At 38.2% G+C, this 14951-nt stretch overlaps 1 protein-coding gene across 18 annotated transcripts in view; it reads right to left on the reverse strand.

The window, feature by feature from the left end:
• ERC2 (ELKS/RAB6-interacting/CAST family member 2) overlaps positions 1–14951 on the reverse strand; it is a 547528-nt gene that overhangs the window by 520268 nt on the left and 12309 nt on the right. For all 18 annotated transcript variants that reach the window (XR_014696351.1, XR_014696352.1, XR_014696353.1 and 15 more), the window contains exon 2: positions 3205–4004. Coding sequence is in view for 3 of the 18 variants with exons in the window: in XM_084530654.1 (XP_084386780.1) it covers positions 3205–3861 (657 nt within the window). In the remaining 15 variants the exon portion in view is untranslated. The remainder of the gene's footprint in view (positions 1–3204; positions 4005–14951) is intronic.

The raw sequence follows: 14951 nt of genomic DNA on the forward strand, positions 1-14951 counted from the left end.
TGTGTTAATAATGTAAACATGTGAATGACATTGAGTGGTTAAACTTGCAGTTCTGATTTTATGAACATGCATACTCTTATCTGCTGGTTAAATTATTATATTTTATTAGCTCTATTCTCTTAAGTGCAGCATCTGAGAGTTATTCATGCTGATACAGATGCCCGAAATTATTGCAAGGAACGATTTTGTATTCAAACCTACGAGCCTCTCAGGGGACCCGTTCACTATCCTTTTTATCCTTGTTCTTTGTATTAATCCAAAGAACTCCTGCAGTATCAGGGCAGGAATTAAACTTCAAAGGCAGATCAAAATTTATAATATGTTTTCAAAGAACATATTAAGCAAATTAAAATTACGTGGTTTTCGAGAAGAAAAAAAAATTGAGGGACAGGTAGCAATTATAGCAACTAACACTGCAGAAGGTTTGTGTCCTCCCAGTTCTATCTACCTCCTAGCAGTCTGCTTTCCAGAGAAACCTTCAACATTAACTCTTCTGTATAATATATTCAAGTAAGATTTCTAAGAATAATAAACTACCTGAAACAAGTGCAATGTCCAATTGAGACACTTCAAATGGTTGATTCCAAGATGAAGAATCACTTTTAATTGTTTAAAACTTTTCGAGTACTTCCTGCTCTTCTGTATCTAATTGAACCATATAGGGAATAACACCAACTGTGCTCATAGAGAATACTAATTGTGCTCAGAGAGAATGTAATGAAAGATAGAGAAGAACAGCAAGACAATACAGTTAACTTGTCTTTGGGTTGTAATATCAAAGGCCAGGTGCACAAAGCACGTATCTTCAAATGTAAAATTATCTTCAAAAGAAAATCAGAAATGTCCTAGTTAACGTCCATAAATCTTTGCATAGATTTTTTGGCAGCTCTTACCACTTTTTAAAGAAGGCTCTGGTTCTAAGTAAACTTCTATTGGAAAAAAAAAAATGTTTTCAGTTATAAACCTATTTTCCAGGATGTTTTTAGCCCTTCCTTGTTTGACGTTATCTGGTAGAGTAACATATTCATTATTCACGTCACTGATTAAAACCTAAAACATGACAGATCCCTGCCAGATCCTACTAGACATTGTCTTTCAAATTTTACCATAAATCATTGATAATTACACTGACTCGGTCTTCCAATGAGATAGGCATCCTTACAATAACAATTTCATCTCACTGATGAACAGAGATGGTGTAAAAAGCTTCCATAACAATGTTACTAGTGCTTTTTTTTTATGCGTAAAGCCTGTTCTCCTGTCATACAAGAAAACTAGACTTGTTTGATGTGATTTTTGACAAATCCATATCAAATGTTGCTCATTTTCTGATATTTTTCCCCAGTGTTCCTTTTATTTCACAGGACTGAAAGATTCTATTTAATGAGATGCATGTGAAATTATACACAAATGAAATAAAATTACCTTCATGTTCAACAAGATGGAATCTGAACTGAGTATAGCCACTGATGAGATCTTGCAGCTATAAGTCCATTAAAATATTAATTTAATTGAAATCCATTAGCTGAGTACTTACTAGCAATGTTGGGAAATCTTGGAAGAGACATACAGAATAACAGTACAAACACCAACATCAGCGCATAAACTATTTTTCTCCTGTATTGTGAAAAACATAAGCACTTTTGGTCTCCACACCTCAAAAAAATGTATAGTAAGTCTGAAAAAAATCCAGAGAAAAATCAAAGAAATTACTTATGAAATGAATAACATTCTCTTCCATGAAAATGAATTGAGGGAGCAGTGTGATGATAGGCTGCTATAAAACCACAGGTGGCAAGGAGACGAGCACTGGAGAGAGATCAGCTACTCAATGTTTCTTCTGGGGCTAGAAAAATGCAGTCAGTAAAGTAGCCAAAATCTAGTGCCATATCCAATGCAAGACAGTGGTTTTTCATGTGAGGCTATACGATGTGCTCTCATAAGAGGCTGTGGACACTCGAATTTTATGTAGGTCCAAAAGCAAACTGGCCTAATTCAAAAAGTCCCCTGAGAGTTAGGCACACAAACTGTACCTGGATCAAAGAGTCCTTGGTGGAGTTCTCATCATACACTTGCTCTAGCCTATGAACTTTTAGACGTTGCTAGTACTGTCACAGTGGGCTAGAAAGACTTTTGGGCTGACCTTAGAAGTTTTATGTTATTTCCTTACATAATAAGGATTCACATTCACAGTACTGAATTCCTGATCAAGAACCAGTCAGTATGACTGGTGTCAGTCAAGACCAAGCTCATTAGTTCCATGGGCATGTCATGTATCTAAATATCTAAGAATCAGAAAGCTTAGTGAAAAGTAATGATGATCAGAAACTCAGAAGTAAATTAAAAGTTAATTCAGTTATTGCTGTCTGCCAGCCAGTGAAGAAGTTTAGATTGGGAATCTGGAAGTGAGAGAAACACAGGATTGTGTTTTTGTCTGGGGGAAGTTAACAGATGGTCTGAAAAGGAGCAGTTTTAAATAAGACCAGCAGCCAAGAAGTGCGTGGAGAAAGCAATGTGATAATTTTTTGATATACTCAGTGCCGCTGTTTTATATAACTTTGTGAAATAAAATAGTCTCATGAAGTGTGACATTATAGCTTTAGTCTTTTTATAGCTTTAAGAAGAGATTGTTGTGTTGCAAATAGAAGTATTTGAAGTACATATTTACAAGATGTTTTTTTCTAAGACAGGTCTCTGAAGCATTGCTGGTAACACCACTAGAATGTCATTCTGTAACATGCAGAATTATTAAATTCCAAAATGGAATCTTCTATATCACCTCATCTTTTAACTTAAAAAAGCTAGACAGCTAAATCCCTATACAGTTCATGCAAAATATGCTTCTGGATGTTTGTTTATACTTTTGTATAAATGCTTCTGCACCTCTTCAGAAAAGGTTGCTGAGTATATTTAGACTGTTGCTAAAAAAATACACTACAGGAAGTCTCAAAAATAATAAAATAAGCTGGTGATAAACAATCATTCTCTTCAGCTATAACGTGAAAGAGTGCTGCATGGAGAAAATTATAGCCTGCATTCAGGTTCTTATTAGTGTCCTTTTCTACTATTTAACAGCCCAATGCAGATAGAACATAAAATTCCTACTATTGTCAAATATGTTCCAGTGTAGGATGCAATATTATAAGCAAAATATCTAGTACTTAGCCATGAAATCAACTGGAAGAAACTTACAGAATTACTTACCTGATTTTCTTCATGGGAAACTCTCATTTGCTCTTTAAGAACTGACATTCTGGCTGCTTCTTCCTTTCTCAATACTCTTTCTTTCTTTAATTCAGGACTCCAGAAAGTTTTGATGCTATTCATGGAGGATCCCAGCTTGCTGTCTTTGATGTCTAGTTCTTTTCTGAGAAGATCATTCTCCCTCTGTAGATCCTTAAGCTGAGCCTGCAGGTCTAACATGGTACTGTCTCTAACCTGCCTCAGCATAGAAGGAACCTGATGGTGATGATGGTGTGAAGATGTGGTCAGTCCTCCATGCTGATCAGTGTAAGAAAGGACATCTGTGTGGGACAGTCCCGCTGAAGCAATATTAGGACTGCTCCCCATAGCTGTGACTCGACCACCATACACAGCTCGATTTGTAGCCCTTCCAAGAGTCATCGTGCCCTTTGGGAAAGTAGTAGAAGCTACACCTTCATGGTCACTCAGATACATTGGTCCAGATGTTGCATAGGCTGCATTAAGGGACTGGATGTTCTCCATTGATAACGTCTTACCCGTTCCTCCTCCTCCTCCACTACTTGTTCGCCTGTGGCCTAGGCGAGGAGATCTTGGCAAACGGGGAGACCTGGAGGGACTTCCTTCTAAGTTGCTGATTGTTCTTGCACTTCCATACATCTTTATTCTACTTTGAGGTACTATTTAGTAAGAATTAGTAACACTAGAGGTGAATATTAAACTTATAATTCCAGCTAGAAATATTGGCAGTTTCACTGCATTCTTCCAGTAGGCAAAGAAACTATTCCTCCAAAATCAGATACCTAGAAGGAAAAAAAGATATTACAAAATAAGTAAGCTCCCCCCATTTGGCAAATAAGTTTACAATGAGGAAAGTAATGAGCACATATCATTTCTCCTGGAGTAATTACTTTTAAAATTTATAATACATTCTGTATTTAGGATGACTGGATAAAATCCATTTTAAAACTAGTTCCATTCAGAAAAAAAAAAAAAAATGCTGATTTCTTTCTTGTTAAAATACCTTGACATTTTGACTTAAAGTTTATCAAGCTTTATGTTGCAATAAACACCATGGACCCCAAAATGCATGTGAATTGGTAAATTAATGGACTTAAGTGACTGACCATAGGAATTACATGAAGGAGAGAAACAATAGCTGTTGCTGGCATTAAGAACCACCCAAAACACAGTATAACATTTTCAAAAGACAGTATAAAAATAGGAATTCAGTGACTCTGCATTTTCTCTAGTTTTCTCTTCATATAATGTTACAAGGAAATGGGCAGGGGTTTTATTTTGTGTTTGGATTAAAAAACAGACTTTGTATAAGAAAAAGGAGGAAGAAAGCAACATTCTAATAGCTCAGCTTTACCCAGTAGAACCATTTTAGGAATAAAAATTTTAAAAATATAAGCTGATTTGAGTGACTATTTCCTCCTAAACAATACAATGCAATATTACAACACATTATTTGTTAAATTAAGTACTGATTTGCTAACATTTGTTGTTAATCAGCTTCTCAAGTAAAGGTTACATGACAATAATCTTGGTTTTTATTAATAAAAGGAGTTCCATCCCCCTCTCCCCCCATGCATATTACTGGGATAGAACTATCTTCACAACTTATTTAACCAAACAGACCAATGTGGATCAGATGTTCTTACTGTTATCAAATACTATACTACTATTACATATTTACCAAGGTTTGAATAAGTTTATTAGCTTTATACAGCATAAGTATCAATATACAAATAAGACTTCAGGATATGGTAAGTCTACTGATTTAAAAAAAAAAAAAAAACTAATCTGTCTCAAAAAATCAATGGTATAAATTAAATTGGTGCTCATTAATCAGATCTAGTACCATTTAATTCAAATATAATTGGAGGAAGAGCAAAAGATGGATTCAATTAAATCCACTAATCTTTAACCATTCCCATAACATCCTCATTATCTATAGATTATTTCCTAAATATCTGAAAAAAATTCTGCATCATGAAGTGTTGAGACAGGAAGAAGGAAGCTTTAATGTTTTTTGTTTGTTTGTTTGTTTGTTTAAGTAATCTCTAGTGTACTAAATACTCACCAATTTCAGCATGAAACATTCTTGTTTGCTGACACTGTTAGTATCTGTAAACACACTGAGTTCTCCACTGACCCCCCCCACCCGTTATTACACACATATAGCACATGGCTTACACAAATTCTAAGAATTGCTTTGTATGCACTACATTTTCATCACATGTTCTAGCCAGCACAGTCTAACACATTTGTTTCATTTTACCTATAATTATGCATCTGAACCAGCTGTTTCACCTTGTTCACACAAATGTTTCACCTTGTTCAATTTGTTTCAACCACTATAATACATCAGTGGTCATTCCTGTGAATTTTCACGTCTTTCCCAAGAGGTGCATCAAGAGCCATGAAATTCATCAGTGGAAGGCACTGCACTACACTGAAATGTTGTCAACAACACCACTGTGGGTGCTAGGAAAAATATGGGAGTGGTATTCATTCAATATTAATAATTTGGAAACTCTGAACTCTTTGTACTGCACCCAGGCTGCTCCATTAAAATTTATTCCAATGCAAACATTACTAACTTTCACTGGCCACTAAGGATAGCTCACAGACAAAGTTGAAAGTCCCGGTTTAGGAATAATCTGTTTTTTATCTATTTCATTTGCAATTCATTGCCTATTACAATCTGATTGTACGGACCATCTGCCTCGGAAACAACTTTGAAAAAGGAAAGCATATAAAAGTGGGCCTTTGCCTGGAAGTACATACACCTGAAGTTAAGGCTAAACCTTGAGCATTCCTTTGTGGCTGTGAAGAGTCTCAGAGAAGCCATCTACCATTGCTTTGCAGAAGACAGAAGAATGGCACCTACACCATCCTGTACTCCTTATTGCTTATACAGTGAGCCTGGCTTTAGGAAGATCTATGGTGTCTCTCTACATCAGGAACTGGAGACAAGAATAGGCAATATCAGCCTCAGGGCCTCAACAATTGCTGCAGAGATCATTATCCACTCACGGAAGAAAAGAGGGTGTAAGGGAAAACATCCACTTTACCCTCCTCTTCCTTCAGGACTGTCTGGAAAAGAACCAGTCTGTTTGAGCCCAAGATGGACAGGAAAGACACAAATGATTCTATCTTGAAAACTGTATTGCTTTTATATCATCATTTTAACTTATGGGCAAAATAAATAAACAAATAAATTCTGTAAAGCAATCCGTTTTTCCCCCCAGTATTTTAAGGATGTTAAACTAAAGCAAAACCCTTCCATCCCATAATACAAGGGGTGGAAAAAAAAAAAAAAAAAAAAAAAAAAGACATGTAATCAAGTAGAAAGACGAATTTCAGCCTGACAATGGGAAGGACAGAGAGCTGTATAGACCTATGTATACACTGTACCCACAACTACAGAGACAATCCTTCCTCTTGGGAGGAGCCCACAAGGTACAGGTCTCACAGTACATATACCAGAGCACAAAGGAGCTCCTATGTCATGAAGACTGCATCTCCCTCAAAATTTCTCTGGAAAGGAAAAGTCACTCAAATTCATTCAGTCTGCTCTGGGATAGACAACAGATCTACTGAATGTGTTTTCCCATGAATGAAAATGTTCTTTTGGGTTTTAAAATATAATAGTACTAGAAAAAAGCAGACACCCAATTGCCTGTCTCAACATTTTCTTACTTTAGAAATTGCTTTTTAATGTATACCCGTATGACTTAAGATAACCCTTATTATTGTGACTTTAATATTTCAGAACACAACTGTGAATATAACTACAAAAAAGCATTCAGAAAATTGAGCATATGTTCTCATGGAAAAAATCTCTCCCACTACCCCACCCCTTATGCTCTCATCAGCCTTGAAAATCCCAGCAAATAAAAAAGTCTATTTCAGGCTAGAATACTTTTTGGTGGCTGTTCTAAATTCAGCTTATTTTCCACATTTCACATTTCTCTCTCATCTCATCACCTGCAATCTACAGACAAAAACATTATCCACATCGCTTATGACATTGTGTTTTACTTGCTTTTTAACTTTTGTATTTAGACTTAAAACACAGAATTCCAATAGAATACTTAAATAAGTTGTCTCACTTCATTTGCTTCTCCAATGCATTACTTTTAAATTTTGTATAATTACAATTTCTTCAAAATACTGTCTTCACAGAACCCAGTAATTTTTCACTGATTTTTTCCACCAGCCCTTCCCCAGACAGGAAGTAATTTCATCAAGAAGCTGCTTAAACAAAGCAGTGCCACCAAGTTCAAAGTGACAATTTTCTGCATTGCATCTGTCAATCCCTGATACCATAATAAATCAAAAGAAATGCACAGAGGCATTGTAATTGAGCCTCAGAATGGATTGGGAGCTATTTTACTTATTTCCTAAACTCTGTGAATCATGATAGTTCAGTTAAAAAATGGAAACCAGATCTTGCAGGACAAAAGCTCACAGTATCTGAACAGATTTTTTTCATGAAATTAAATTTCTTCTTCATTCAGTGCAGAAAAGTCACAATATGTTGTTACATTACATGTCTCTCCTGTGAAATATTAGGCCTACATACTGCAGCATTCTCAGATTAGATATTCTAGGCTAAGGCTTTTGAGCTTTTCTGCACATAGCCACAGCACACACAGTTCTCACCAGTTTCTCATTAAAGGTTTCACAAACAGGCAAGTGCCAGACAGCACGCTGTCTAGCTATTCCACAGCAGATTTAACAGTTCTATTGAAAAACAGTATCAGAGCACATTACGCTGGAAAACACCAATAAGCATGGAAAGTTTTCAATCAATAGATACAGAACTGGAGATAAAACATGGCAAACCTCTCCTCGTGAGATATTCCCATGATAGGAAACATAACATGAGCAAATATTTACACTGCACTCAAGAAATACACTGACTGCTAAATGTAAATAATCTCAACTGTACCGAAATCATTCTTTGTAATATTAACTAGTGTTTTAACCAAGTGTTTTTAATGAAGGATAAAGAGGGGTGTTGTTGTGTTTTGTTTTGTTTGTTTGTTTCCTGTTATCAGGTTTTGTTTTGGTTGTTGGCTTTTTATGTGTATGTTTTCTTGCTTAGATGGAGGCACGCTATTCATCTCATAAGGTCAGTGTTCCTGTTTCCTTATCATGAGCCACTAACCAGTATTTGAACACGGAGACACCTTCTGACTTTGCATTAATGTTATCTCCCATGAGGACTGTATACACCATCCTCAAAGGCAGGCAAAGCAGGGGCAGAACAGATCACCAAAAGGCAGATCACATAGACTAAAATATCCTGACAATTATGCTTAGAAAGCTCAGACCCAATTTAGAGTTTCTGTCTCCCCTCTGGCCAGTGGCACCTGGTCAGCAGTAAGTTTGGATATTAACCAAATACTTAATAGCTCTGTAGGACCACTCCCCAATATGTTCAGCGAAGAGCTCAAACATTTGTAATATTGATGAAAACTTTAAGAGAGCCCTTCTCTTACAGCTATCCTCCCCAGATAATATATAGAGACAGCAGAAATTATCATATATTTAATAAACTCAGTGGCTTCCAAACTGTCTAAAACTGTTCAGTACGATAAAGCTCCTAAAATATAAAGTGAAAGCAACAAAATAGAAAAACTAAGAGATGATGCAGAAGATATATTCATAGAATCATAGAATATCCTGAGTTGGAAGGGACCCTTAAGGATCATCAGGTCCAACTCTTGCCACTGCACAGGTCTACCCAAAAGTTCAGACCATGTGACTAAGTGCACAGTCCAATCTCTTCTTAAATTCAGACAGGCTCGGTGCAGTGACCACTTCCCTGGGGAGCCTGTTCCAGTGTGCAACCACCCTCTCTGTGAAGAACCCCCTCCTGATGTCAAGCCTAAATTTCCCCTGCCTCAGCTTAACCCTGTTCCCGCGGGTCCTGTCACTGGTGTTAATGGAGAAAAGGTCTCCTGCCTCTCGACACCCCCTTACAAGGAAGTTGTAGACTGTGTAGTGGAGACTATTATCCACTATAACTCATCTTCCTTACCTTACACTTTGATACACCACCTAAGGAAGAAGATTCTCAGAAAAAAATCTGCTCCATAAATCAGAAGTCCTGGCAAAGAGTATATGTGTGTATGCATATATATATATTTACAAGAAATCATTATGTACATACCCTTAACAGAAAAACAGCATTGTACACAAAAGCCAGGATACGCAGGTATATTTGAAATAGTGATTGAGAGCCAGAGATATCTCTGGCACATCTTTTTCATTTACATTGGTATTTAATTGTTTTTAAAAAATAATACTTTCTTTACTTTTTTTTTTTTTTGTCATCTGTGCTGCTTAAAAAAAAACAAACATCAACATGATGCAAACTATGTATGGAGAACCAAAAGCTCCTATACAGTACGCTTCCTTTATTCAATCTAAGCGGCACAGCATGTTTTCTTTTAATAAAGTAACAAAAAATAATGAACAAAATGTTGGTTCATATGGGAATTACTACAAGCCCTACATTGTTTTTATTAAAAAGGGCAACTTTTTTTTCTTTTTTGCTATTTTACCATTACAAGGCAAATCAAATGGCTTGTTTTTTCCCCATTTTTTAACCATGAGAAAAAATCACAACCAATTCTTCCTATTAGTCTTCAATTCTGAGAACTTTGAAAAACAAAAGATACATGACGTTAAAGGCAATATCATCTTCATCTAGTTTCCTTTGAGTGCCTCAAGTCCGTATTTCTAAAGTAAATGCAGATTTTACTATAGTCTCCTACAGATGTTTTATATTTAATTGTCAATAAGCATTAATTTCACTACTTTTGTAGGTAATTACACAACTAGTACCTATGTAGTTGTGTACAAAGTTAGTTACAAAGTCTGTTTTGATCTTGCAAATTGGTGATGTCCCTCAACTCCCACTGATGCTAAATGAAAGACTCAGCATTTCACAGCAATAGCTTATCACACCTGCCTGGCTTTTGTTTCTATTTCACACTAAAAAAATAGTACACGAAGAAAGAAATGGCTGCCGAATACACAAATACATGGAAAAACTGTCATACAATCTAACGTTGTCAGGTGCAGCAACAGCAATTAACACTCATGCAATCAGAAAATGGAAACTGCAGCAATGGAAGTATTTGCTCAAAATTCAGCATTAAAAAACTCGAGGAGCAAGCAGTTCTGACTGAATTAGCAGGTTTGTCAATTATATTACTCTTGAGTATACTTAAGTGAAGAGTCAACAATACCTTTTCAATTCCCTTTCAAAGGAGTTTCACAGTTTTAAAGTAAGGCTAGTGTTCGTTAGAGGTACAACACTTTGCAATGCACCAGCTTCTCTCTATTACAACATTCGAGACATTGCAACTGTTTTCAATCAAATTGAAAGCTAAATATTAATTAGAAATTGGCTTTAGATATAAGTAATATTCAAACTTCAACTCACACCTGCATTATTTTGTAACTTTTAATTAAGCTGCCTCCTTGCTGGAACACTAATTCCTAACATGTTTTCTCTAACACTTCCACTCAGATAAATCTTTCCTGCGCTCCTGCATGTGCCAAAAATGCCTCCCTAGAGTTTCTGAAACGTTTAAGGGAAGATAGTATTTTAAGACTTCCTTTAATTGTGTCAAATACTAAGGACCTGAAGATAGATCACAGCATTAAAAAAAAAAAAAAAAAAAAAAAAAAAAAAAAAGGCTTCTTCAGGCATGCAATGTCAGAATGATCAGAGATTATTTTCATTGGTTTGCCAGAGAACACACTGTATCTTTATAAAAGCTATAGGGCTATACATATCCTCCAGTTCTTGGCAATGGAAGCCCATAGAGTCTGCACAGCAAGTTATCTCCCAGCTAAGATTATACACCACTGTCCAAGTTTATTCCAATTTAATGGTGAACCAAAAGAAGCAAGATTTTTTGGCCTCATCCTTTAACATATTAAGTACTGAAATTAACAAAGCGTTGTTAAAAGAAAAGTTTTGAATATAAAAGGCAAAAATGCTTTAGTTTATCAAAGTATGCGGGTGCGAGACCCTCCGATTTACAGCGCAGGGAAGCAAGTGATCAACTCAATATGAGTGGTAATACAAGCTTCAACTTTATTGCGCAGATATCCGTATATTTATACACACAGCTATAATTATGCCTACTGGTCACTATCCTATTCGCTAAGCCTAAAAGTGTTGCAAAAAATACTGTTTCTCCTACTTGCAGTTACAGCGCATAAGCTACTCCCTTGTCTTCCCAGGCCTCAGATCCATCTGTTTATCTCTCTCTCAAGGACAGACTGCTCCTTGCATATTTTCACAAGAATGCTTCTCATCCGGCCTACTCCATGGCTATAAACTCTGCATTTTCTTTGCCTTGCTTGTACAATTCCTCTAGAGACCCGTGCCCTTGCTCTTTGAGCCATTCTTCAACAATTCCCCCTTTTTCTTTTCGTACAAGCAAGGTCCCATTCGTCATCTTTGTTACCCCTCTCACAATACAATGATAAGCTATCTTGACAACAATGATTATCAGCAGTACAATAAGCAGCAATCTCGAACCCTCCTTAATAAGGGATACAAGCCAAGGGGAAAGGTCACCAAACAGGGATTTCAACCAGGTATCAAACAGGTTAACATTCACTTGTATTCTATTCACATGTTCTTTTAGCCAATCCAGCCTTTTATGGATCGACTCACTATGATCTGACAAATTAAAACAGCACATTCCTTCAAAGTCCTTGCAACCAAGTCCTTGGGCCAGCAGCAAAAAATCAATGGCTGCCCAATTCTGCAACACTGAGTGTCATAGACTGTCCATATCATCCATCATTTGAGAGAGGATGTCAGTAGTTGCATTGAACTGTTTCACTGTCCAGCATGCCAACTTTTCTATTGTGTCAGCGCCTGCATGGCTGCCACCCCTCGTGTGAAGAAGGAGGCAAATATTTGCACGGTTGCTGACCATAATTCAACATCATCTTTACAGTCAGGTGTTAAACCGTGTCTCTTTTCACTCTACTGGACATCGTCTTGGAGATATTCAGCCAGTCCTGGTGGTGAGGTGCAAATAATCCCTATTGACCAAGGTAGCTAGCAGGGACCTCTGTACGCATCCGCCAGTATCCCCTGCCATGCTCAGTCTCCACAAATTGTCATCCATTCCGTGAAGGCCCACACAATGGCTGATAGTTCCAGTGTTTGCAGAGTATCTCCCAATGTGGCTGGTTGTAGTTGTTGTGATCTGGCAGCATCTGACTGTAGATGGGCTGCATCGCAGGCAGGGCAGGTGTTGGGATCGTGGGCAGCACCATCTCATGGTGGGCCGGTAGAGCGGGGTTGGAGTACTGCACGGGCTGCCCTCATGCTCTCTAGGCATATCTCTGGCCCTAACTGTACCTGCATATCCACCAATGCAAATCTCCCAATCCCCATTAATTGCTCAGTAGTTACATATTCTAAAGGATCTCCCAGTGGTTGGGGTGTGTGAGTACTGATATCATATATGCGTTGCCAATGAGTCTGCCATAGCAACTGACCAGATTGTGTCATAATCATTCTTACAATAGTTTTGATGTCCTCAGGACATAAAATACTGCTGCCCCAAATATAATTAAGCAACTGCTTGGTCGGCTCACTATGCAACCTACTCTCATTTACTGTGGCTCTCAGCTGGGATAGTAGTTTCCAATCACGTGGGGTGTGAGCTCCCTGCAGACCCGCAGACCCTTGTCCATAGGTTACTAGGAAAGCCTGATCAGCGAGCGGGCTCAGCAATTCAAAGTCCCGAGCATCTGCCACCTCTCTGGCTATCACCTGCCAATTAACCCTTTCTATCCCCTGTGGGGAGGGCTTTGGCAGTGGCTTAGTGGGAGCCTTAAGGTTCTCCCTGGGTGTATCCTCTTTTGGTTTTAAAATGAGTCGCCCCACCACCTCCTCCTTGCTGTCGGAGACCCCATTTTCTGCTCTTGAGACTTGTATCTCAGTTTTGACAGTGGTTGGAGGGGGTGGCACCGTAGGCCATGTCTCCTGATCTGCGTCTGGGCTTTTACTAGGAGAGGGGGGTAGTGACGCCCCAGGGGGCCCCGGCGACGGGTGCCGTGGCTTAACAGTTATTGGTCTCCCAGACGGTGGTATAGGTGAGTAATCGCCCCCCACTGAGAACAGCCCCTCTGATTCTCAGGGCTGACCTAATTACTGGGTAGCTACAGCTGCAACTTGCTGTTCTAACTTTTATCTTTTTAAACTATTAATAGTTTCCCACCACGGTTTCATTAATTTTTTTTTAACTATTTTATCATCATCTATAGCTAAATCCCACAAGCAGTCCCCGTAAGTTCTCCATTCTTCCACATCAAAGTATGACTCAGGGTTACAAAAAAAGCCACCTTTGCTACCCCAAAGGCTATAAGCCCTGGAATATGCTTAACTCCTTCTACCCCTCGCTCTTCTAAAAAGCGTTGCAATAAGTTGAGGGCTACCTCCTTATACATACTGCCGGCCTTTTTGCCGTGTCTATCCACGCCGCGTCTGTCCGTGATTTGTGCAGCTCCGTGTTTAATCACGCTGGTAGCCCTCCGGACCATGCAGACCCCTTTTGGTCGGTCGGCAGTCTTCTGCCCTCCGATTTGTTGCTAATCGGTGCTTGTCCTCACCGCGCTTCTCGGTTCCATGTTGTCCCTGTTCGGGCGCCACTGCAGGTGCGAGACCCTCCGATTTACGGCGCAGGGAAGCAAGTGATCAACTCAATATGAGTGGTAATACAAGCTTCAACTTTATTGCGCAGATATCCGTATATTTATACACACAGCTATAATTATGCCTACTGGTCACTATCCTATTCGCTAAGCCTAAAAGTGTTGCAAAAAATACTGTTTCTCCTACTTGCAGTTACAGCGCATAAGCTACTCCCTTGTCTTCCCAGGCCTCAGATCCATCTGTTTATCTCTCTCAAGGACAGACTGCTCCTTGTATATTTTTACAAGAATGCTTCTCATCCAGCCTACTCCATGGCTATAAACTCTGCATTTTCTTTGCCTTGCTTGTACAATTCCTCTAGAAACCTGTGCCTTTGCTCTTTGAGCCATTCTTCAACAAAAGTACAGTCCCGACTTCAGTGTCAAGGATTTGTTGTCCGCTCTCTCTTCAGCTTCTACTGTCAAGCTCCTATTTTTGTTGGAAAAAAAATATATATATATATATATAAAAAGAAAAACATACTTTCCAGACCACTGGAAGCATCTTTACTGTTTGAGTCTTCTCAGCTTTTCTGCACCATAATGGCATTCTTGGGATATACAGGTATTTCAAAAGGTTAGGCAAGCATTTGTCTTTCAGAGAAAGTTCTTAACATTTTAGTGTGCAGGTGTCTTCTGTGCTAGATTCTGTATCCTACCTTATATTCACTGTGCCTTCCAAAGGCTCCTGCAAGTGCTTGTCACTTCCCTCACGTCTAGTACACACTACCTCACCTCTACTCGTACTTCCTTCTCCCTAACAAATCTCATTTATCAATGCAAGACTGCATTTACAAACTCAGGTCTTTTATGCGGGATTATTCTAAGGCACCTGGTTATCCAGACAAACGGTATTTTTAGTTTAGTGTCTACTAATAAACATAAAAGTTAGGTGTCTTTAAAAAAAAAAAAAAAAAAAACAACAACATAAAAGCAGACATCATTTTTGAGTATCCTAAAAATCAGGCCTACTGTCCAGCACAATTTTGCTT

This window comes from Aythya ferina (genome assembly GCF_964211825.1).
Source record: "Aythya ferina genome assembly, chromosome: 10".
Taxonomy (NCBI): Eukaryota; Metazoa; Chordata; class Aves; order Anseriformes; family Anatidae; genus Aythya; species Aythya ferina.